Source organism: Uncinocarpus reesii, genomic scaffold (assembly GCF_000003515.1).
Source record: "Uncinocarpus reesii 1704 scaffold_1 genomic scaffold, whole genome shotgun sequence".
In the NCBI taxonomy this organism is placed as follows: domain Eukaryota; kingdom Fungi; phylum Ascomycota; class Eurotiomycetes; order Onygenales; family Onygenaceae; genus Uncinocarpus; species Uncinocarpus reesii.
The window spans coordinates 4,756,392-4,777,188 of record NW_003052500.1 but is presented as its reverse complement, the minus strand read 5'-3'; the positions used below and the strand labels follow the sequence as shown (position 1 = coordinate 4,777,188).

General features: G+C 48.2%; 9 protein-coding genes across 9 annotated transcripts; 3 read left to right on the top strand and 6 right to left on the bottom strand.

Moving 5' to 3' along the window:
• Positions 1–58: 58 nt before the first annotated feature.
• UREG_01834 (uncharacterized protein) lies at positions 59–1,620 on the top strand (the record flags this gene model as incomplete). Its single annotated transcript, XM_002542272.1, has 4 exons — positions 59–105; positions 173–274; positions 388–815; positions 869–1,620. The coding sequence occupies 4 exons, from the start codon at positions 59–61 to the stop codon at positions 1,618–1,620; spliced, it is 1,329 nt and encodes a 442-aa protein (XP_002542318.1).
• Positions 1,621–1,858: 238 nt separating this feature from the next.
• UREG_01833 (DNA-directed RNA polymerases I and III 40 kDa polypeptide) lies at positions 1,859–3,126 on the bottom strand (the record flags this gene model as incomplete). The annotated part of the gene is made up of 2 exons (XM_002542271.1): positions 1,859–2,921; positions 3,053–3,126. The coding sequence occupies 2 exons, from the start codon at positions 3,124–3,126 to the stop codon at positions 1,859–1,861; spliced, it is 1,137 nt and encodes a 378-aa protein (XP_002542317.1).
• Positions 3,127–3,496: 370 nt separating this feature from the next.
• On the top strand, positions 3,497–5,024 carry UREG_01832 (NADH dehydrogenase (quinone), D subunit; the record flags this gene model as incomplete). The annotated part of the gene is made up of 3 exons (XM_002542270.1): positions 3,497–4,150; positions 4,210–4,930; positions 4,987–5,024. The coding sequence occupies 3 exons, from the start codon at positions 3,497–3,499 to the stop codon at positions 5,022–5,024; spliced, it is 1,413 nt and encodes a 470-aa protein (XP_002542316.1).
• A 558-nt stretch (positions 5,025–5,582) lies between these two features.
• On the bottom strand, positions 5,583–6,250 carry UREG_01831 (uncharacterized protein; the record flags this gene model as incomplete). The annotated part of the gene is made up of 2 exons (XM_002542269.1): positions 5,583–6,080; positions 6,224–6,250. 2 exons carry the CDS (start codon positions 6,248–6,250, stop codon positions 5,583–5,585), a joined length of 525 nt encoding a protein of 174 aa, XP_002542315.1.
• A 1,494-nt stretch (positions 6,251–7,744) lies between these two features.
• UREG_01830 (calcium/calmodulin-dependent protein kinase) lies at positions 7,745–9,058 on the top strand (the record flags this gene model as incomplete). The annotated part of the gene is made up of 3 exons (XM_002542268.1): positions 7,745–7,981; positions 8,039–8,195; positions 8,256–9,058. 3 exons carry the CDS (start codon positions 7,745–7,747, stop codon positions 9,056–9,058), a joined length of 1,197 nt encoding a protein of 398 aa, XP_002542314.1.
• Positions 9,059–9,771: 713 nt separating this feature from the next.
• Positions 9,772–10,914, bottom strand: UREG_01829 (uncharacterized protein; the record flags this gene model as incomplete). The annotated part of the gene is made up of 3 exons (XM_002542267.1): positions 9,772–9,821; positions 10,034–10,673; positions 10,750–10,914. 3 exons carry the CDS (start codon positions 10,912–10,914, stop codon positions 9,772–9,774), a joined length of 855 nt encoding a protein of 284 aa, XP_002542313.1.
• Positions 10,915–11,795: 881 nt separating this feature from the next.
• On the bottom strand, positions 11,796–13,382 carry UREG_01828 (uncharacterized protein; the record flags this gene model as incomplete). Its single annotated transcript, XM_002542266.1, has 1 exon — positions 11,796–13,382. One exon carries the CDS (start codon positions 13,380–13,382, stop codon positions 11,796–11,798), a length of 1,587 nt encoding a protein of 528 aa, XP_002542312.1.
• A 677-nt stretch (positions 13,383–14,059) lies between these two features.
• On the bottom strand, positions 14,060–16,483 carry UREG_01827 (uncharacterized protein; the record flags this gene model as incomplete). The annotated part of the gene is made up of 6 exons (XM_002542265.1): positions 14,060–14,209; positions 14,356–14,599; positions 14,676–15,942; positions 16,130–16,273; positions 16,339–16,382; positions 16,440–16,483. 6 exons carry the CDS (start codon positions 16,481–16,483, stop codon positions 14,060–14,062), a joined length of 1,893 nt encoding a protein of 630 aa, XP_002542311.1.
• A 1,840-nt stretch (positions 16,484–18,323) lies between these two features.
• On the bottom strand, positions 18,324–20,354 carry UREG_01826 (uncharacterized protein; the record flags this gene model as incomplete). The annotated part of the gene is made up of 8 exons (XM_002542264.1): positions 18,324–18,584; positions 18,643–19,467; positions 19,497–19,535; positions 19,616–19,830; positions 19,898–19,940; positions 19,998–20,029; positions 20,086–20,122; positions 20,190–20,354. 8 exons carry the CDS (start codon positions 20,352–20,354, stop codon positions 18,324–18,326), a joined length of 1,617 nt encoding a protein of 538 aa, XP_002542310.1.
• Between the last annotated feature and the right edge of the window lie 443 nt (positions 20,355–20,797).

Genomic DNA, 20,797 nt, shown 5'->3' with positions numbered 1-20,797 from the left:
TGTGCTCTACCCACCCTATAGAGTCCAGGAAGATAGAATCTCAATTATACTAAAAGCCATGACCTCCCAGGAAGACCCCCAAGCCAACTCAGATCAAGGCAGATGGTATGTGGACGATTTGAGCCTGCAAACTTTGTAATCCATGAGCTGAAGTCATCGCTTCTTGCCTCAGGAAGCACCTTTACGGGATCCTGACGCGCCCAGGCCCCTTCAGTGACGAAGACTGGATTCCAGGGCCCGAGACTATTTCGGCTCTCGCATCTTCCAAGATTTTGTATGCTCTCTACTAGTCACCGTTTGGGTGCGTTCATAACTAATGTTTGAAATAGGGTAATGTGAGTGGTTTTGATGCATGTCAACTCGCTCCGATGGCTGATTTGACCCCAGCGGTGCTGGAGGCTTAGGATGTGAGATCCTCAAGAATCTGGCCCTGTCGGGATTTAAAGATATTCATGTGATTGATATGGGTAAGCCGTTGGCACTTATCAAGTTGGAAAAAGTTACCAACGTCCAAGTAGATACGATTGATATTTCCAACTTGAATCGGCAGTTCCTCTTTCGCCAGGCTGATGTTGGGAAACCAAAGGCTGAAGTAGCAGCTAACTTTGTCGAAAAGCGAGTAAAAGGGGTAAAGATCACCCCGTATGTGGGGAAGATTCAGGACAAAGATGAAGATTATTATATGCAATTCAAGATAGTTGTGTGCGGCCTTGACAGTATCGAAGCCCGACGCTGGATCAACTCTACCCTCGTGGGCATGGTAGATCCTGAAAATCCGGAAAGTTTGAAGCCTCTTATTGACGGCGGCACAGAGGGTACGTTTGACCTCCTTATTATCCATAAATTGTTGCTCTGACACATCATATAGGCTTCAAAGGCCAGGCCAGAGTTATACTACCAACTCTCACATCATGCATCGAGTGCCAACTTGACATGCATGCACCGCGGCCTGCTGTCCCTCTATGCACTATTGCAACGATCCCCCGCCAGCCCCAACACTGTATAGAATGGGCTCATCAAATTGCTTGGGGCGAGAAGCGCAAGGGTGAAGAATTCGACGGCGACGACCTGGAACATGTAACGTGGATATATCAAACTGCTCTGGAACGTGCCGAACAGTTTTCTATTCTCGGAGTGACATTCTCGATGACCCAAGGCGTTGTCAAGAATATCATTCCTGCCATCGCTTCCACCAACGCAGTTATCGCCGCGGCATGTACATCCGAGGCGCTGAAAATCGCGACGTCCTGCAATCCCTTCTTGGACAACTACATGATGTACGCCGGTGAAGAAGGCGTTTATACCTACACCTTTGCTTCAGAGCAGAAGCCGGACTGCCCTGTTTGCGGCAACTTGGCTAAAAAAGTCGACGTCAGCCCCGAGGCAACACTGCAAGAATTTGTTGACTCCTTGGGTGAACGCGCAGAGGCGCAGCTCAAGACTCCCAGCCTCCGGACGGAAGAGAAAACTCTATACCAACGTTTCCCACCTCAACTGGAGGAACAGACCCGGCCTAATTTGAAGCGGAAGCTGAAGGAGCTTGTTGTCGACGGAGAGGAGGTGGCTGTCAGCGACCCTGCGTTTTCTATTGATTTCCGGTTCAGACTTGCGTTCAGATAATTACCAAAGACGCCTAGAGTATGAAATTGATGGTTCAAATGGCATGATGCATGATCTAAGTGTTGATTTCGACTTATTTTCATTATTGAAGTACGGTAAATTTACAATGTTAACCTAAGCAACGGATTCCCCGCCTCAAAACTCCATGGGTTTATCATAACAGAAAGCAGCTTTCCCTTTGTTTTATAAATCGAAACGCCCAAATGCAGGAGAGCAATCAAAGATATCCAACCCCTTTTTATACCGGATTTATATCTGTCATGTCGGCCAGTGCAGCCACATTCCGCTTTAACCGTGCACATTTAAGTCGTAGAACTTTAACGCTCTCGATGAAGAGGAGGTCGCTATTAAACTGTCCCACGCTCTCAATATTGAAGATAAAGTGGTCTCGGATCCGGCCGAGCTTAACTTTATCCTTGAACTCCTCGTGTCGTAAGCACTCTCTGCTCACTGTGTCTTTGAAAGGATCCACGACAACGGCTTTCTTTTCCCCCTTGTGTCCTTCATATCCAGTTCCTTTCTGTTCTGCTTCGTCTGCCGTCACGTGTTCGATCCCGATGACCCCGGGAGGGAAGCAATTGGCGAATTTAACGGCGTCATCGCCGAGTATTGGACGTGTTATTTGAATATCCGGAAGGAGGCGATACGATGCTGTTGCTACCGGCGAAAATTTGGCATGATCCTGTCCGATGCCCTTGATGCAATGCATCTCAATATCAATCTTTTGTCCTGGCCGCAACTTTGCCAGTAAAATGTCTGGGTTCGACGGTTGAATCTCTCCATCTGGCCCTGAGAAAAACGTGGTTTGACGCCCGACGGGTTCGAAAACAATATCCCTGGCGTATACGTGCGCGTTGTTGTAGAGCACCGTGGGGTCTTCTTCGTCGGGACTTGCGTTTGGATTCTTGGTGCATTCTGCGTTGAGTTTGAGAACGATGGTATTGTGATCACTCGCTACGCTGGCGCTATCTTCTTCGCCTTCTTGGGGCATTCTAAACCAGGTCATCCAGTTTATACCGTCGAGCGAACCCTTGAGCGGAACGAGGCCTAATCGGTGGGAGAGAACTTCATCGTGTATCACGGACGTATTGTTGTGAATGAACACGAACTCGATAGCGAGGGACGGGATTTCGGCAATAAGAATACGGCGGAAGGCATTTGCGATGGCGGCATCGACGCCGATTAGGGAGAAGGACGCCTCAAGAGGGTCGTTTTTGTGAAAGATAACTTGAAGGTTCTGATGGGGCGGAATGTTTAGCAAATGCGATACTGGAACGAACGGGAGGGGGAAATCTACTTCTCTAAATTTGCTAATAGACCAGGAATGGTCTTCCCCGGGCCAATGCCCTGGAAAATCTGTGGCGGAGATATGAGTAACTGTTTCAGGGTTGATTCCTATGATCTATGGATTCAGATGTTAGCTAGTCCAAACCGATCGAGGAAGGGGAGGACAAGGCATGCCTTTCGTTTGCGGATTTCTTCGGGTGAAGCAATACGAGGCGCCATAGTTTCCTAGCTCTCTTGATGCCGCTCTGTGCAAACGCTGTGTTGAGGAGCAGAGATATCCATTGCACGCCCGCCGCTGAGAAGAAAGATTTCGAGATCTTCCGCCAATCAAATCGACCGATAGCCAAAGCCGCACTAGCCCCAAAGCGGAGTAGCTGCCTCTCAGCTCCAGCCAATCAGAGCGCTTCGAATCGCTGGCTGACGCTCCCGGTCACGTGCCATTTCCAGTCAACATCTCAAGTTCGCTTTTGGACGACGAAGTGAAGGACAGCCGCAGTCAAACTCCCTCTGCTCGTTGCGGATTCTCTTTCAAACTGCGCGGAGGTTTGAGGCACACTCAGTGGAATTGTGCTAGTGCTACCTGCCAATCATGTCCTCCACACTCACAATTCTAGCACGGCATGCGCCCAAAAGACTCTGTCTCGCCAGTTCCATACCAAGCACGGCGGCCCGGGTCGGCGTACCTCGATTCATCTCCAATTCCTCTGCCCTCCGACAGTATGACGAATCCGCCTACCAAGCAACCAGATTAATTCCCACTGGCCCCAGCTTCCGACCGCAGCAAACAGCCGTTGGTGAGGCTTCCGGCCTTGAATCTGACGCCGGCCACAACCGAAAGATCCGCCACTATACAGTCAACTTCGGCCCCCAACATCCCGCTGCTCACGGTGTGTTACGATTGATTCTGGAACTCAATGGCGAGGAGATTGTTAGGGCGGATCCGCATGTTGGGCTCTTGCACCGTGGAACCGAGAAATTGATCGAATACAAGACATACATGCAAGCACTCCCATACTTTGATCGTCTGGATTACGTCTCGATGATGACGAACGAACAATGCTTTTCGTTGGCAGTGGAGAAGTTGTTAAATATTGAGATCCCGGAGAGAGCAAAATGGATTAGAACCCTCTTTGGCGAGATTACGCGAGTTCTGAACCATCTCATGTCCGTCCTCTCCCACGCTATGGACGTTGGTGCGCTGACGCCGTTCTTGTGGGGTTTCGAGGAGCGAGAAAAACTAATGGTATGGGAATCCAATATGGATTATTTGAATTCGGCTGACCTTGGCGTTTTCCTCTCAAGGAATTTTATGAACGAGTCTCGGGCGCTCGTCTGCATGCGGCATATGTTAGACCGGGAGGTGTCCACCAAGATCTTCCGCTAGGCCTTCTCGATGATATCTATCAATGGGCGACCCAATTCGGTGACCGTATCGATGAGACGGAAGAACTTCTGACAGATAACAGAATTTGGAAAGCCAGAACGCAGGGAGTCGGTGTTGTATCCGCAGCCGATGCACTTAATTTCGGCTTCACAGGTGTTATGCTTCGAGGCTCTGGTATCCCGTGGGATATCCGTAAATCGCAGCCATATGATGCTTACGACCAGGTCGAATTTGATGTGCCTGTCGGAGTAAACGGAGACTGTTATGACCGCTATCTCTGCCGTATGGAAGAATTCCGCCAGTCCCTTCGCATCATCCACCAATGCCTAAACAAAATGCCTGCGGGCCCAGTCCGAGTAGAAGACTACAAGATCAACCCACCTCCTCGTGCAGCCATGAAGGAAAACATGGAAGCTTTGATTCACCACTTTTTGCTTTTCACCAAGGGTTACGCCGTGCCCCCTGGTGAAACGTATTCCGCCATTGAAGCTCCCAAGGGCGAAATGGGTGTGTTCGTCGTTAGCGATGGTAGCGAAAGACCTTACAGATGTAAGATTCGCGCACCAGGATTCGCTCATCTTGCGTGCTTTGATCAGATTTCGAGAGGTCATCTTCTTGCCGATGCCGTCGCTATTATTGGTAAGGCTTACCCCTAAATGCCGGACCGGTGGATATGAATTTACTGACTTTCTTAGGTACCATGGATCTCGTGTTTGGAGAAGTTGACAGATAACGTGCTCTACCTTGAGCAATATTTTCCTATCAATTTTAAAAATTCCAGTACATAACCAGACGTTTTCCAGTCACTCGAGGGCGCGGTGGCTTAATGGTGATGAGCTGTTTGATGCTACCTTATTACCACTGTTTTGCATGTAACTTCTTTAGCTACCTGTTACAGTATGCATGTTTTTGCTGTTTAGACTTATTTGCACGAAGCAGACTGGATGCTGTTATTCCCTCGCTGATGGTAAGGGTAGTGGCAGAACCTTAATTTCTAGAGCAGAAGCATACAGCAGATATGTATCAACAACTCATGGGCAGCAAAAACGTTTGGTATTACTGACATCTAACCAGTGCGGACCAATTGCAAAGAAATCGATAATTGATAATAGCAATGACAACACAACAGCGTAAACTCTACTCCAGGAAACAGTGGTGGATATGGCTATTTGGATTACATCACCAAAAGAACCGTCGAAAATGATACTAAGAACGGTGGCAGGACGCTCATCATTCATACGGAAACGGATAATTCCTCTAAATTTCGAGATTCAGAGCGCACAGAGAGTATTCAAACGTCATTATCATGATAGTGAAAATTCAGTTCTCTGGGCCGTGGGGGTCTTCCAGGGGGAAAGGATGCATCGTCCGGCGGTCGTTCATTCTTTGTATTGCCTGTGAGCATGCTCTGGATGCTCATGCAGACGCTCTCCACAGTCTGAACAGGTGTCCAGCCTGCTGAGCCAAGGAGATCAAGGCATATCAGTCCGTTGCTGTAAATGTGAGGGTGTATGGGGATAGTGCGGGGCGTGGGAGAGGACGGCGGGAGGGAAATAAATACGACCTCTGGGGCCTCTGGAATGTCACACATGGTCAACAAGCGTTCGTTGTCTTGCGACTCTGAGTCGGGAGACAAACCTATGGGGTAGCTCTTGCTGAAGAGGAACCGGAGGCGGTATGTTTGGTTTTGGTACAGAGGGTTGGAGTCCAACACACAAATGTCCATTTGCCATTCATTAAAATTGTCTGCGTGTACTATCGATATTCCGGGTGGGAGGGATGTTTGCATCTGTAGAAATGCATCGTGTCAGACAACAAGGCAAAATACAAAAGGGAGCCGCAGCCTTTTGACTTTTCGGAGCAATGGTACCTTCAGAAGCTCCTGTAGTTTGGGTTAGCCGTGATATAAAAAAGATATGCCGGGTGTCTTACCTTTCTTAGGCGCTTGTTTGCAAACATGGTGAGTAGCAAGAAATGGTCAATATAGTACAGAGTCAAAAAAGGGAAATGGAGCTGTTTTCGGGAAGCTCGATAGCCTGGAGCACAACTAGGCGGACAGCAGAAACAGGGGAAGCCCAAAATCAACGGTTGGTGCTGTGTGAAGGAGCAAGCGGGGCTGCGCAAGCTGGACTGATTTAGTAGTAAGAGGTTCAATTCTGATGGGCGCCAGGAAAGGAGAGACAGTTGCAGAGGCGGTCACAGACAGAGCCACGTCGAAAGGAGGATGCCTGGGAATGCGCAGCAGGCAGCTTTGAATGATATGCTCTCATCCGTCGACTTCATCCCTGATGATCTGGACGCAAGAATGACGATGTCATGGCTGACTCATCACATGCCCTGTTCTAGTCCGTCTTGGGTTAGACTGGCCAAGGGGAGGCATCCCAAGCCACAAATAGTAGCTCCTGGATATCGTAATTACAGCCGATGGAGTACGGGGAGGCATTGACTTCTCTCTCCGTCTATGAATTGTTGGGCTCTCTCCTACTTGTACATATTGACGCACATCTATAACTATAGGCACCGGCGACTTTTTGCCGCCTGGTGTTTGTGGCTGGATTCTCTGAGCGGCAATGCCAAGCCATGGCTGGTGCTTCAGGCCCCACTTCCGCGTTCAGGAGATTGAGGCTGAGCCAGGGATGTGGCAGGTACTTGCTCCTGCAGCCAAATTCGCAGGAGCCACAAGTCACTCGGAACTTAATCACTGTTTGGCCCCGCAGTCAAGAGAACATCGCGCTCAGCCTTACCTCTGCTCTCTCTTCTTCACTCCAAATGCACCGTTGTGTCTTCTTCTCAGCTTGATAGTCAGGCATCCATGCGCTGATCCAACATTGGTATGTGCTTTCCCCTCCGTGCTCCGGCTAGAAGTGGGCTGGGAAGCTCCTCGGCGCGTAGTTGGCCAGTTGGGTCGAAAGCTTGGGCTTTCAGGAACTAACCGCCAACAGAATCTCGAGGCAGAGCCAAACAGCACACGAACTATTCCCACAAGGCTCCCTTGTTCTGGAAGATCAGCTAGTTATCTACCCCTCTCGTTGACTCCGGCGGCATCGTCCTCTGCTTCCCTACCCCGCCTCAGCTAGCCCAAGGGACCCTAGAAAGCTCTCGCCCAACCACTTTGAAATTCCGACGTTCAAGAGAGTCAATCTTGAGACATTGAACCATGAGTTGTAAGTCCGACTTTTCGGGAAGTCCCAATAACGAACCCATAATCTGCCTTGGCCTTTCGTCACTTTCAGTTCCCCTGGGCGGTTATGGATGCCTAGAAATGAACCCCAATTGAATCATCTGAACACGGAAGCGCCGTATGGCTTGTGGAATATGGTCATACGCAGAACGTTTGAGATTACAAAGGGCTAATATATAATCTCGTCCTCCAGTCGCAACCATGCTCAATAAGCTGCAGGGCCAACCTGACAGTTACGATAAGAAGTACGAAATTCCTAATATCCACTCACCATGGAGACTTCATCGCTCACCAACAAAAGGGCACTATACAAATTTGGAAGGACACTAGGCGCAGGGACATACGGGATTGTTCGCGAAGCAGATGGGCCAAACGGGAAAGTAGCTGTCAAGATCATTCTCAAGAAGAATGTCAAAGGCAACGAACAAATGGTCTACGATGAGCTTGACATGCTGCAGCGTCTACACCATCCTCACATCGTCCGCTTTCATGACTGGTTTGAATCTAGAGTGCGTGAAAATCCCCGAACCATTATATCCGCCACGCCCTGAAACTAACGGGCATAGGACAAATACTACATAGTCACCCAATTGGCCACTGGCGGAGAACTGTTCGATAGAATTTGCGATTACGGAAAATTCACGGAAAAGGATGCATCTCAGACACTCTTGCAAGTGCTGGACGCTGTCAATTATTTACATGAGCGGAATGTTGTTCATCGAGGTAACCACTTTTGCCGCTAACTATATCCATTTATTCATCTTTTCTCATTGACGCTCCTAGATTTGAAACCCGAGAACCTCCTTTACCTTACCCGTGCTCAAGATTCAGAACTCGTGTTGGCCGACTTTGGCATTGCAAAAATGCTGGACAACCCCACGGATGTCCTCACAACCATGGCAGGATCTTTTGGCTACGCTGCTCCGGAGGTCATGTTGAAACAAGGCCATGGAAAAGCTGTTGACATGTGGTCTCTGGGGGTCATTACATATACGCTACTGTGCGGCTATTCTCCTTTCCGCTCGGAGAACCTCCAGGACCTGATTGATGAGTGCCGAAGCGGAAGTATTGTATTTCACGAACGATACTGGAGGGATGTTTCCAAGGATGCCAAAGATTTCATCCTAACACTTCTACAGCCCGATCCAACCAAACGAGCTACAAGTAAGGAAGCACTCCAGCATCGCTGGTTGAAGGGAGAGACCGCTACGGACCACAACTTGTTGCCAGAACTCAAGGCGTATATGGCCAAGGCTCGCCTAAAGCGTGGCATCGAAATCGTCAAATTAGCGAACCGCATTGAGGCGCTTAAAATGCAAGGAGATGACGATGAAGATATTCCTAGCGCCGTTCCAGAGGATACAGCTGTCGCACCAAAAAGCGGACCAGCAGACCTGGCTTCTCCAAAAGTGCCTGAAACGGCGCCCCCGCCCACAACCAAAAAACGAAGTCTTAGTAAAGCGGCCAAAAGTGCTATCTTCCGCGAAGTTGTCCTCGCCAAAGTTCGCCAAATGAGACAAGATGAGCAGAAGGAGAAGGTGGAGAAAGAGGTATTGGAGAGAGTTGAAAAGGAGAAGCAAAAATAGCGGCCACGCCTGCGTCCCGAAGTGAGCTATGACATGATACCCTTACTGACTCGGAAATCATGTGTGGATTTTCACGGAAGTTAGAGTTGAAAATTCTTCGTCGTTTTGAGATCTGCAGTCTGCTGTTAGTTTGAATGTGTCTTTTCCCCGGTTGCATATGTCCCTCAATACTCTTCCTTATGCCTAATGCGCGTCTGTTTTGTTTTCCTATTTGTGGGTGGTATCGACCTCGTTAGACAGGATGAGAATAAATATGACAGCACGGTTACATCACAAAAATAATAGTATCATTTTCAACAAACCGCACAACGAATCCAACACACATTTTGAAGGCAGGATTTCAAGTCACAATTCTGTGCATTGATTCATGCTACGTATAGAACTCATTACCTATACCTGCATGCTTCTACCGATGAAATGCCTCAGAGGACCCCTAACACCCATACAATTCTCCCAATGCCTCCTCACAAATACTCTCGTAGTACTCCGAGCCCTTCCAACGCCTTCTGGGATCTTTGATTCCCACCGTATTCCACCCTTCAGATCGTAAACGAGCGATTCTTTCCTGCTTTGTTTCACTTCCATGGGAAACGGCGCGATTTAACGGGATCTTGTTCTTGTCGTTATCATTATCTTGATCAGGAAACATGGGCACGAAACTCCAAAATGACGCGAGTCGATGGCTTTTCGTGGCTTTGTGGATGCGTTGGATTTCAGTAATCTGCGAAATAAGAGCGTTCAGGTTGGAAATGTTGGTATCGAGCTGGATAGGGAGGGAGTTTAGGATGTTAAGCAGCCGTGGAGAGGCCTGCAGCGCGGGCTTTCGGGCTGGTCGCATTTGATAACCTTTGGCTTTCGTCGGGGTGAGACTGGTTGAATCAATCGGGACGGGAATCCTGCTTATGAATTTGGTAATCGGAGAGATTGTAGCGGGGGGATCTGTTCTGGGCCTGCGAGAAGGAGTTTTTGGCTCACAGGTCTCACGCGGTATGAATGGGGGAGGGGAGAAGAGAGGTGGAGGAATTAGAGATCTGTCCGCGGTTGAGATGTGGCTAGGAACTGGCCTTTTTTTTCGTGTCTTTTGAATACGCAGGGGAGGCGGCATAAGCTCAGATCCAGACTCGGCATTAACCTCAACTGCCTCTATATCGTCACAGTCTGGTGCTTTCAAATCAACATCAGACTCGTCTTTCCCGGTCGCATTCCCAGAGCCGTTATTATTTTCTCCAGCAGTCTGACGTTTATGCCGCGCATAAGTTCTCCATGGCTCTGTCAAATTGAAAACAGAATAAACGCGTCCTGTAGTGGCGCGGGGTCCGTATTCGAAAATCGACTCCTGGCCAGGCTCCTTATATCCTTCTTCTTCGAGTTTTTCTTCTGCTTCTTCCTTCTCTTCCTTGCAGAAATCGTGCTCAACGTCTAGATGTCCATTCTCATTTAATTCTTCAAAGTCTTTGAGCGCATCGGCAAGAGAAAACTTGCACGCGACATATCCGTCTCTTGCCAGATTCAAAAGTGGCAGTTTGTTGCTTGAGTAGTTGTGCGCTGTTCGACCCAAGGTTTCATATGAAGCCGCACTATAATACTGAAGATATGCTTTGTGGATTGCGTGAAGCTGTCTCGAGTTTGTAAGCTAGGACTGGCATCCCGAGATCGAAATCCAGAGAAAAGGGAGGGTATATTCCGCGTACATTATCATCTAAATCTCTCATAAGATCATGAGAAAGAGCAGCACATTGTTTATAGCGGCGCTTCAAAAGGAGTATCTTGATTTCCTGTAGACCAAGTTTCCATTGCTCTGACGGCTTCGTGAGGCGATAGGCCATACCCGTTGGTCTATATGGGGACAATGACATTGCGTGAAGTAAACCAATATCTTTGGTATATGAGATATTAAAGAAAAAAAGAACCTATAGTCAACGAAAAGGCCTTCTGTTCTTAAAAAACTTGATAGGCTTCAATATAAAAAAAGAACAGGTGAGTATGCTTAAGCATTCCAACTCAAATGGAACTAGTCATGTTGTGAATCAGGAGCCTGCCGAGAAACCAAAACACTGCCTATATAAACAATTGCAGAAGGGTAACAGAAAGGAGATTAAGTAAATCTCTTGACAGGAACCTAGGGAGGTCAGAACGGCCAGGGATGTAGGCCTCCAACAAGGCCCCCAACCCCACAGGAAGACATCAATCACAGTTATTTCAGGCTCGAAAGAGCCTCACTCATCCACATCAGGCACGTTGGATTGCATGGTACTGAGGAGAGGCCTGTTGGGCCAAAGAAAGTTGTCACTTCAAGCAGGAATGATTTGCTGTAAGTCCTCTTCATATCGAGAAAGGGTGCTCCCCCGTTGTCATTATGCTCTAGGCTGTTATACCATAGCAGTGCAGCTTCGAATTTTATTTATCTGCCATCGATTGAGTATCAAGTCTAGATATTTGTGCACAGCGTTACGGTCGTCGGTTGAAGTTGGAAGCTCTGCTGACTAAGGCCCGGCAGCTCCTCCTTATGTCCCCTTACGATAACATCCCTACGATTCGTTGGAGAAATTGAATATATCCAGTTAAAGGAGCTGAGTTCTTTGAGCCAGATGGTTATTATTATTCATTTGTTGCGAATAGCCAAATGCAAAGCCTAACCTAACACCTTAAGTAGTAGCCATGGTATCCCCCCTCCCGACCCCCGAACGCAGCTTTAAACACGGAATATCGCCCGTCCGGCCCTCAAACACCTGGTGGCTCATCCCTCATTGGCGGCCCTTAAGCTGTCAGCGGCAGCAAGGGCCTCTCTCGTGGATGCCAGACCTTGGATGAAGTCCCCGAGCAGGCGGTCTAATTCCGCAGAAACCATGTCCTCGCTAGCTCCTTCAGCAAGGCATTCAGAGCTAGGAGGCATGGGCTCTGGGAAATAGAGAGACGTTGGCTTATCTGCTTCGGGAACTGGATCACCAGGTCTGGCATCCGTAGAGTAGAGGGATGGCACCACCGATTGGCGCCTTTGGTCCGTGGAGCTGCCGTTTCTCAAGGTAGCATCGTGGCTCCAATTGCTGCCGGGGTAATCATTAAATGAGCTCACAAGAGTCGAGGTCTCATAATCCTCAAAGAAACTGGAAGCCGGCATGGTAGGAAACTGGTCAGTGGAACCTTGGCGCTCTTCGCGAGGCGTGCTAGGGCTGGAAGGGCTGGATGTGCCGTCAAATCTGAAAGGGTTCCTATCTGTGTCGGACTGCGCAGATACAGCGGTTCCAGGGCGTGATTCAAAAGATTCAGTTCGGGCTGAGCCTCTCCTTCCTAAGGGTGGTGGTTGAAGGACAGGGAAGGATCGATTTGCGCCCCTAATGGTACCCTCCGACTCTGAGCTCCAAGGGTAAACGGGTTCAGAACCATTTTGCTCTTCAGTCTCACTTTCACCAGGGCCATCTTCGATCAGTGGGTCATCTCCGGGTGCACCTTCGTCTGGAGTCATGACAGGAAAGGTCCAGGTCATCGTTTCACGCTTGTCAGTTTTAAATGTTTCATCCTCAGATGAAGATTGCTCATTGACATCTCGTTGAATAATGGTATCAGGCTCATCGGTCATTTGGGTTGCCGACTCAAAAGTCCATTCCATTGTCGGCGGACGGGGTCCACGAGGCTGAAACTCTTGAGAGGTACTGCTAGAACTCGACGAGTTACGGAAGAGGCGGGCACTAGAGCGATTTGCTCGAATGGTATCAGGGTCGGCTAGTTGAAATGGAGGGTTGTTGGAAGCGGAACCAGCAGCATAATGAGCGGATTCATAATCTCCAAGATTAATATCAATAAACGTTGATGTAACTGATGATCTGTCGGTATCAGTACGAAGAGGCAAATCCGAGGCGCGTCGCTGCTTTTCTTGCACAGGCACAAAGTCATTTTTCGTTTCATATTTATAATCTGGTTTTGCCTCGTCGAACAGTCCCTCCATCGCTGCGGCGCCGCGTTTCACACGTTCATCAAAATTCGCTTTTTCATCTGGAGTCATGTTGGGTTCTTGGCCTAATACATTAGGAGCCGATGTGAAATCTTCGTTTAACGCGGCTAGGGAGGCAGAAAGTAAATCCAAGTCAAGTATCGAATGGCGCTTCTCGAAGCCAGCGGTGGTGCTGAAGTTCCAATCCTCAGTTTCTAAAGTGCTCGTGGGATCTGGCATTTCGGCGGCTACTGCACCACCTGGATTGAACAGGGAAATTCGTTGTCCACCTCGTTGTGACCACTGGTAATACATGCGGACTAACTCACTAAGGGTCTCAGTGGGATGTGTCTCGCGTGTCTCTGCAATATAATCATGCTCTAGAATGTCCTTCATTGTGGGACGAGTCTTCGGGTCTGAAGTGAGTGAATATGACACTAGCGAGCGCAATTTTTCTGAGTAGGCGTCACCCTCAAGCTTTGGAGTGAAGCGGTTGAGTTGGCGCCCAATTTGCATACGCTCAAGAAGAGTTGCGTTGGGGGGATTCCCTGTAGCGCACTCGAATAAAGTGCAACCATAGGCCCAGACATCAACCTACGACGTAGTCAGTACTTTGATTCATATTTATTACTCCAATACTAGTCGTATACTCACTTCACTTCCATATTGGTGGGGCTCCACGATTCTGTTAGGGAACATCTCTGGTGGCATCCAGTGAGGAGTACCTATCCAAGTTGACCTTTTATCGAGTTTCGTTTGAAGCACTCCAGCTACGCCAAAATCGCATATTTCCAGCCTTCCTTCTTCGTGGATAAGAATGTTTGCAGCTACAAGTCAGAATTTTGTTAGCCTTATTCAATAAAACTCTTTTGATAGTATAGCCCAGAATGTTTTCCACATATTTCATAGACGTTCCTATCATGGAGCCCCAAAAAATAAATCAATCTTGTTTGCATCGGTTGAGGAGCATTGAAGCATAGCCTCATCACAAGCGACATTCACCTGGGCTTTCATAATACCAATTCAGAAAGACGTCCTCCGGATCCTTATTGTCACGCCTTTTGTACCTTTTTTCAAACATTGAAAAGAAAAACAGATGTTTGCTCACCTTTCACATCGCGATGAATGATTCCAGCATCATGAATGGCTTTTAAGCCTTCAGCTAGCTCCCTGGCAATAGGTATGATGAACTTCTCTTCTAGTTTATCTCCAGTTGCTCGCATCTATAACATCCATCTATATTAGCCGTAAAGTTTTAAAAATATGACGCCTCAACAAAAATAGATTCATGATAACAAATTTGACATCGACAATGCAAGGTTCCCCCGGGAACATGCTTCAAGGCGAAAGAAAGATAGAGGATACATACCAAAGTTTTTACACTGCCACCTGGACAGTATTCACAAATTAGCCACAGCTGTGAGTGGATTGAAACCGCCTCAATGAACATGTTAATATTCTTTGCTCCCGCATCTTTAACTTGTTGCAAAACTTTGGTTTCATGAATAAAGTCTTTGATAGACTCATCTTTCATGTCTCTGACAGTTTTGTAATCAAGCTTGTCAATATCCATCACTTTGATTGCAACGAGCTTTTGGGTTGATAGCTGACGCCTATAGGCTGTTAGCTGAAACTCAGGAGTTTAACCAAATATCATAGAGACTATACCCTTTATACACCCTCCCATACGATCCTTTTCCAATCAGTTCTTCGAAGGTATATGGGGGAATATCGGTTCTTGCACGTCGACACATTTCAGCCACGGCCCCCGCTTGTTCTCGAGCTAATCTCATGGCTTCTGATTTCTGTTTGGTCAAGGCCATCATGGCCGACGATGGGTCAAGGAACCTTGAACGATCCATTTTTGGCACGGGTGGAGACTCTAAGGTCGACGAAAAACCGACGTCCGGGGGTTGCGAATGAGAAGGACTACGCCTGAAAAATCTGCTTGGGAGACTAGGCCTCCGTTTGCTTGAACCAGATTTCTTCCTTGGTTGCTTCGGAGAATTATCGTGAGAATCAGGTGAATTTCGGGATTGGAACAATTTTTTAAAGGATTCGGCAAATCGATGGATGCTTTTCTTACGAGGTCTGGATGCCCCAAGAGAAGTAGGGACGCGTTCCAAAGAAGTTGTTGACGTGTAAGGAACGGTCGGAAATGGAGAACTACTTTCGCGTCTGTCGGTATCCGCAGCAACGCAGGGCTGAGGAACTTCTCGTCGATTAGAAGTCGAAGGCTCGATAATAATTTGCGGGTTCCCGGGTTTCAACTCGCCAGCCGGCTCTGTGGCCCGCCGTATTACTGGAATTCGATTTGGAAGTTCAAGGCTTCCGTGTGAGTCTGTAGCACCAGGGAAAAAATTGAGCGGATCGAATCTTTCCCGACTACTGAGAGTCTGGAAATGGTGGGGGTGGGGAAATTCTGGGCTATGTTGAGTGGAGCGACGGGGTTTTGAAGAAGCAGGGTTGAAAGAACGAAGCTTTCCAACTCGAAGCTCTGGCGGTTCCTGACTGGGGATAGGCCGAGAAAGGTACGAGAAAGAAGGTGAATTCGAATGTGTTTTGTGAGAGCGAGGGTAACGGGTGTTCTCACAGCTTTGCTCGTTCCGTGCGAAATTGTTTATTTGCTGGGATTGGACTTCTGAGTCGTCAGAATATAAAGAAGGGGTATACTGGTTACGGTCTTGACCCAGTCCTTGGGGAGACGAGCTACCACTCTCGTCAAATTGAGATGTGATATCTTCCAAGGAATTTGACCACCCTAGTTCCGCGTCTGCAAGGAGATGGCGCTGTCCATCAACCACAGCATCAGTTTCTTGAGGGTAAGGCTCTACCTCTGGAGTAGTACTTGGCAGTCCCCTTTCTTGGGCATGGAACCGAAAATCTTGCGCAATGTGACCCTGCTCACGGTTGGCGTCGTGATATGCTTGACGAAGATTTGAGTTGGGTCCTTGGACTCTTAAACGAACAAACCGATATTAGCACGCAATGCAACAACTCAAGGAAAAATAGTAATACCTTAGGGTGGACCTTTCCCGATTGCCAGGAAGCGAGCTCTCTGATCATCACGAATGTCAGCCGGGGATGTAGTGCTTCAATGACCGATGCCATTCGAGTCACCAGGGCGATATGGATTAGCTCACCTGGCCTGGTTGTACAATGGTAGTGCCTTTGCTGAGGAGCTGTATTTTCGGCAGAATACTCTTCAAGATCCGACCCAGAAGAGAATGGATTATATTCCTCGTACGAATAATCGGGGTGAGGAGGAGGAAGTTCTTTAACAGCACCTAGTCGATTGAGTTAAGTCAACGAGAGCGAGAATTGAGAATGAATTCGATTGCGATATACTTACGATAATTAGATGGTTCGTCCCTACGAGATGAGTGATCCTGGGGTCTAATCAACACATAACGTCAGCCAACGGTTCATGAACTATCGGCCGGTAAGGCAAACCGAGAGACGGTGTTACGCCGAAAGGCTCTGTGATGGGCATCCATTGTTAAACACTTGGTGCAATAAATCGGAAGCTTGTTTGGGAAAGCTAAGAAAAGGGGCAAAGGCAACGAGTATGACGAGAAGCCAAAGTCGCTAGGAGTAAGGCAATAAAGCGGATGATTGCTTGGTGGGATTCTTCATGCAACTTGGTGTAGGCTTGAAGAGACAGATGGAAAACAAAGCTAGGGATGAAGGGAAGAGAAAAATATAAAAAAGAGAGAGAAAGAGAAAAGAAACACTGTGGAAAACTAGCGAGGAAACCTTCATACTTATGTGTCAAGCTGAAAAGCCAAATTGGGATGCTTCAAGCGAGGCGATGGGTATGAAGCAAAAGGAGTATCTTGAGATTATTGGTGAAGTTCTCTCCAGGTTCAATGGAACCCGGATTCCAGGAGAACTACGGCCGTCAAGAGGAAATGGAATATATTGCCGGATGCTACAGCATGAGCCCGAATAGATATGACCTTTATCAGCCACAGCTCAGACTTGTAGCTCCCAGGATCAGGGGATCGCGAAGGCCTTTCGAAACAACCCTATGGGTGCCACGGTCTTCCTAGATGGACTGCTCCTGATGGAAGGATCCCTCACAAACCACGTGCCAAACGAATTTGGAAAGGCGTAGCCCTTAGCGTGAACGTTAAAGACAAGAGCCGACACTAAGGCCAACAATGAAGGGGATTGCCAGTTGTGTGAACCGGTGTTCAACCTATGACGTTGGTGCCTAGGGTATATTCCAGTATAACAGTGTGTCAAGTCGTAGCGGTCAGGGCTGGTAGGAGAATTGCTACCACCAACGGAGCTTTGCAGAAAGTCTCCCAATTCAACCAGCAACACCTGTGAAAAGTGCCGATTTGGATAAGTAGGTTAAAACCCTTGACGGCCGACTCAGTCGATAACAGTCCAAGATTGCCTGTGGATAAATCATCAGCAAATATCGTTGTATATTTCATGCCCAAACATCAAGAGCTGCAAATAATGGCCATCAAAGAGTTCTTCTGGGAATATTGGGCCCTACTGATAGCCCCTTAAGAGCTTTGTTCAAGATGAGACCAGGTATATCAGAGGTATAATGGCAGATCTGGCACAAATCAACTTCCATCAATTTTATAGACTATACAGCATAAGCATGTACTGAACATCCTACGGCGAAGCGCCAGCCAGCTGACTTCTGTAAAGCAGGCACGATATGATGTTTGCGCAGGTGAAAAATATACGAGTTGATACCCGTTCAAGGTATCAATCCTTACTCCATAATGGACACCAAATGAAAAAAGAAACTTGCGTCCTTACCTCGTGAAGCGGTCAAAGTTACCGTCTGATGAGTGATAGAAGGAGAGAATAAAAGGTAGAGTATCGAAAAGAAAACACAAGCGAGGTAAAATCAATCTTTATGCCCCAATAACGCCAGTCTATTTTCATTCCATCGTCGAGAGGAAGAAGATCAGAACCCCCTTCTCAGCCCGGATTATCAAATCGGACTTGAGCCGACGTCCAAATTTCCTTTCTTGGAAACGGCAGAGGTTGTCGGAGCGGGAAAACTATTGGGTCCGATGCGTGTGGATCTGGCTGCAAAATACGATTGGCCAAGGGGATCATCTGCTTGCCATCCAACTTTGAGTGCGTCTCCCAGAAGCAAGCAGACCGAATATGAGCTTTTCTCTCCAAGGCAATATAAGAAGAAATAGTAATGTATGATTATTATGGCCAATCTATCTCAAGTTTGACTTATAGTTTCACTTATTTACAAACGGCTAATCTGGCAAATATCAGCGCAACCACGCCTATAAAAGGAAGCAAATATCCAATACCACTAGGCAAGAGTGGGTAGTAATCAAAAATCCATCATTTGAGTTCAAATTGCGCCCTCAGAGTATCTCCAAATCGCTTAATCGCCTGCTGGATTTTATCGGCGGGTGCAGCCGCGAATGTTGCCCGGAAGAACATATCCGTTGGCTCTTTGGACGTATCTGCCGCGAACCAAGTGCCACGGCAAATCAAAACGCCCTCATCCACTGCCGCTTTAAAGATGGTTTCTTCAACGCAATCATAAGATTTTCCTGCGCGAGCAAGTGGATGCTTTCTCCAATCGACTTTAATCCAGTGCTATTGATGGTTTAGTCTCAGACCAAAAGTTGGTACAACCAGGGCTCAAGTGACTTACAAACATGCCTGCCGCTGGAGGATGCCAGGATGCAACGCTGGTGGGCAAAAACTTCTCACAGGCTTCGAGCATAACGTTCCTTCGGCTGGTGTATCCCATACGAATATGGATCAACCACTGCAGGTATTTCTCATGGCCCCAAGCCTCATCTAGCAGCTTAAACAGAATGATCTGGGACATCCCGCTTGGATTCTGCGTAGAAGTCTCAGCATTTCGAAGGAATCGCTCCACAATCTGTTCGGAAGCAACAAGCCAACCGGTACGGGAACCCGGTGACAGGACCTTTGAAAAGGACTCGAGGCGTACGACGCGCCCATCCACATCAAGGCTGAGGAAAGACGGGATAAGAGCCTTTAAAAATTCGTTGTAATCGGCCGGCGGAGGATCTTGCGGCGCATTCGCTCCTTTATATGGCTGCATTTGGAGGAAGTAGTATGGCTCGTCTTCCACAATAATAATATCGTGCTTTTGCGCAACTTTGTACACCTCCTTTCTTCTCGAAGCATCTTGAGTCGCGCCTGTCGGATTTTGTCCGGATGGCACAGTGTAAAGCACGAAGGGCTTTCGAGCGCCACGTGCAGATACGTCCCAGTTGCTCAGAACCTCATCGAGGGAGGAAGGAAGAAGTCCCTGTTCGTCCATTTTGACCGGGGCTAGGCGAAGGCCTTGGGGCAACGCCGTCTCCATAGCACTAGCAAATGAATATTCCTCGGTCAAGATATAATCCCCACGGTTGCAGAATAAACGGAGCACCATATCCCACGAAGCCGTGCTACCAGCAGTGAGTGAGCATTGCCAATCGGAATACGGCGGGTTATGAACTATCTGTTTCAAATGTCAGCTACCATACGTACTGTACTGAAAAAGGCAATCTCAACCGACCTCAGTATGCTCTGTGACAAATCGCAATAGCTGTGCGGCTCCAACTGATTGACCATAATTCAAGGAAACCTCCAAATCTTTTGATACAAACGTTAGCCGGCCGCCCAATCATCGTCATAGTGAGCCCTTGAAACACACCGTATTCACTCTTTCCCTCTCGAATGTCATATTTGCCTGCCGTGAGAACCTGTCCTGACTCGCGCGTCTCTTGCTCCGAAAAGTTTGGCGCGACTGGGACTTTGATTGAGATTTCGTCGAATGGGAAATATTCAGCCGAAGGGAGGCCTCCGCCAAGCGATATCAATCCTAATCCACCAGAAGTGTGTTAGAAGAGCTCACGAGAATAAGTGATTAACAGTGGGATTTGTCGTACCTGGATTGTCCAAATAATGCGCAGCCTGCTTTAGGGACGACGCCTGTACTCAGGATGGTTCAGTGTGGGCCTGACTGGGCTACATGCTGGATGTATATACCTTTCGCGATTTGCTTTCGACCGAAATATACTCTGCAATTTCATTGAGTTAGTTGGAAGCTTCGTTCTGGGAACATCTGCACACATACTATCCCATCGATGCGCCTTTGGTCTCGAATAGCATGCCTACGGTAGCATCATCGATTAGCATTCGTGCCCGCACCGGATCCAACTTTGGGAAAAAGCTAATTACCAGACTCTTGAACATGTCACTATGACAAGACGCAGCAATGCCGGTCGGTAGCATTGTCTTTGCTCTTCGGGCGGGTACGCCGGCGACGGTCAAGGGCTCCGGCATTTCTCCAGTAATATCCGCAACATCGCGTGCAGCAGCATCTTGCGCGGCGTGGGGAGACATGATGGACTGGGACGGTTGACGAGTAGGTAGCTATGCGAATGATTCCGTAATCAGGATGCTTGCAAGTATCGAAACTTGGTGGTCGTCAGACGAGGGGGTTGAGGCGAATTATATAAATCTTGCCCCAGAATAGCCGGTCCAGCTTGTCAATGCACTCCGCCCTATGATCAGGTGGGCTTGCACCAACATTCCACCTGCATGAGTGGATCGATTTCAATGGCTTCATTGTCCCTCTGGCCCCCTCAGCCCGCGGGTCAGAGACAGTGATAGGCTTAGTTAAGCCGTGGGCTACGGAGGAAACCAGCCAATCTCACACACGGCTTCGGGACTCGGAGTCGAACATTCGGGCCTTTCCATCGTGCTGACTCCGAGAGCCCGCGTTTAGCCAACGATCCAAAAAGCATAAATAGCAACCGTCTCGTCCTCGAAGCGCGGAGGATGCG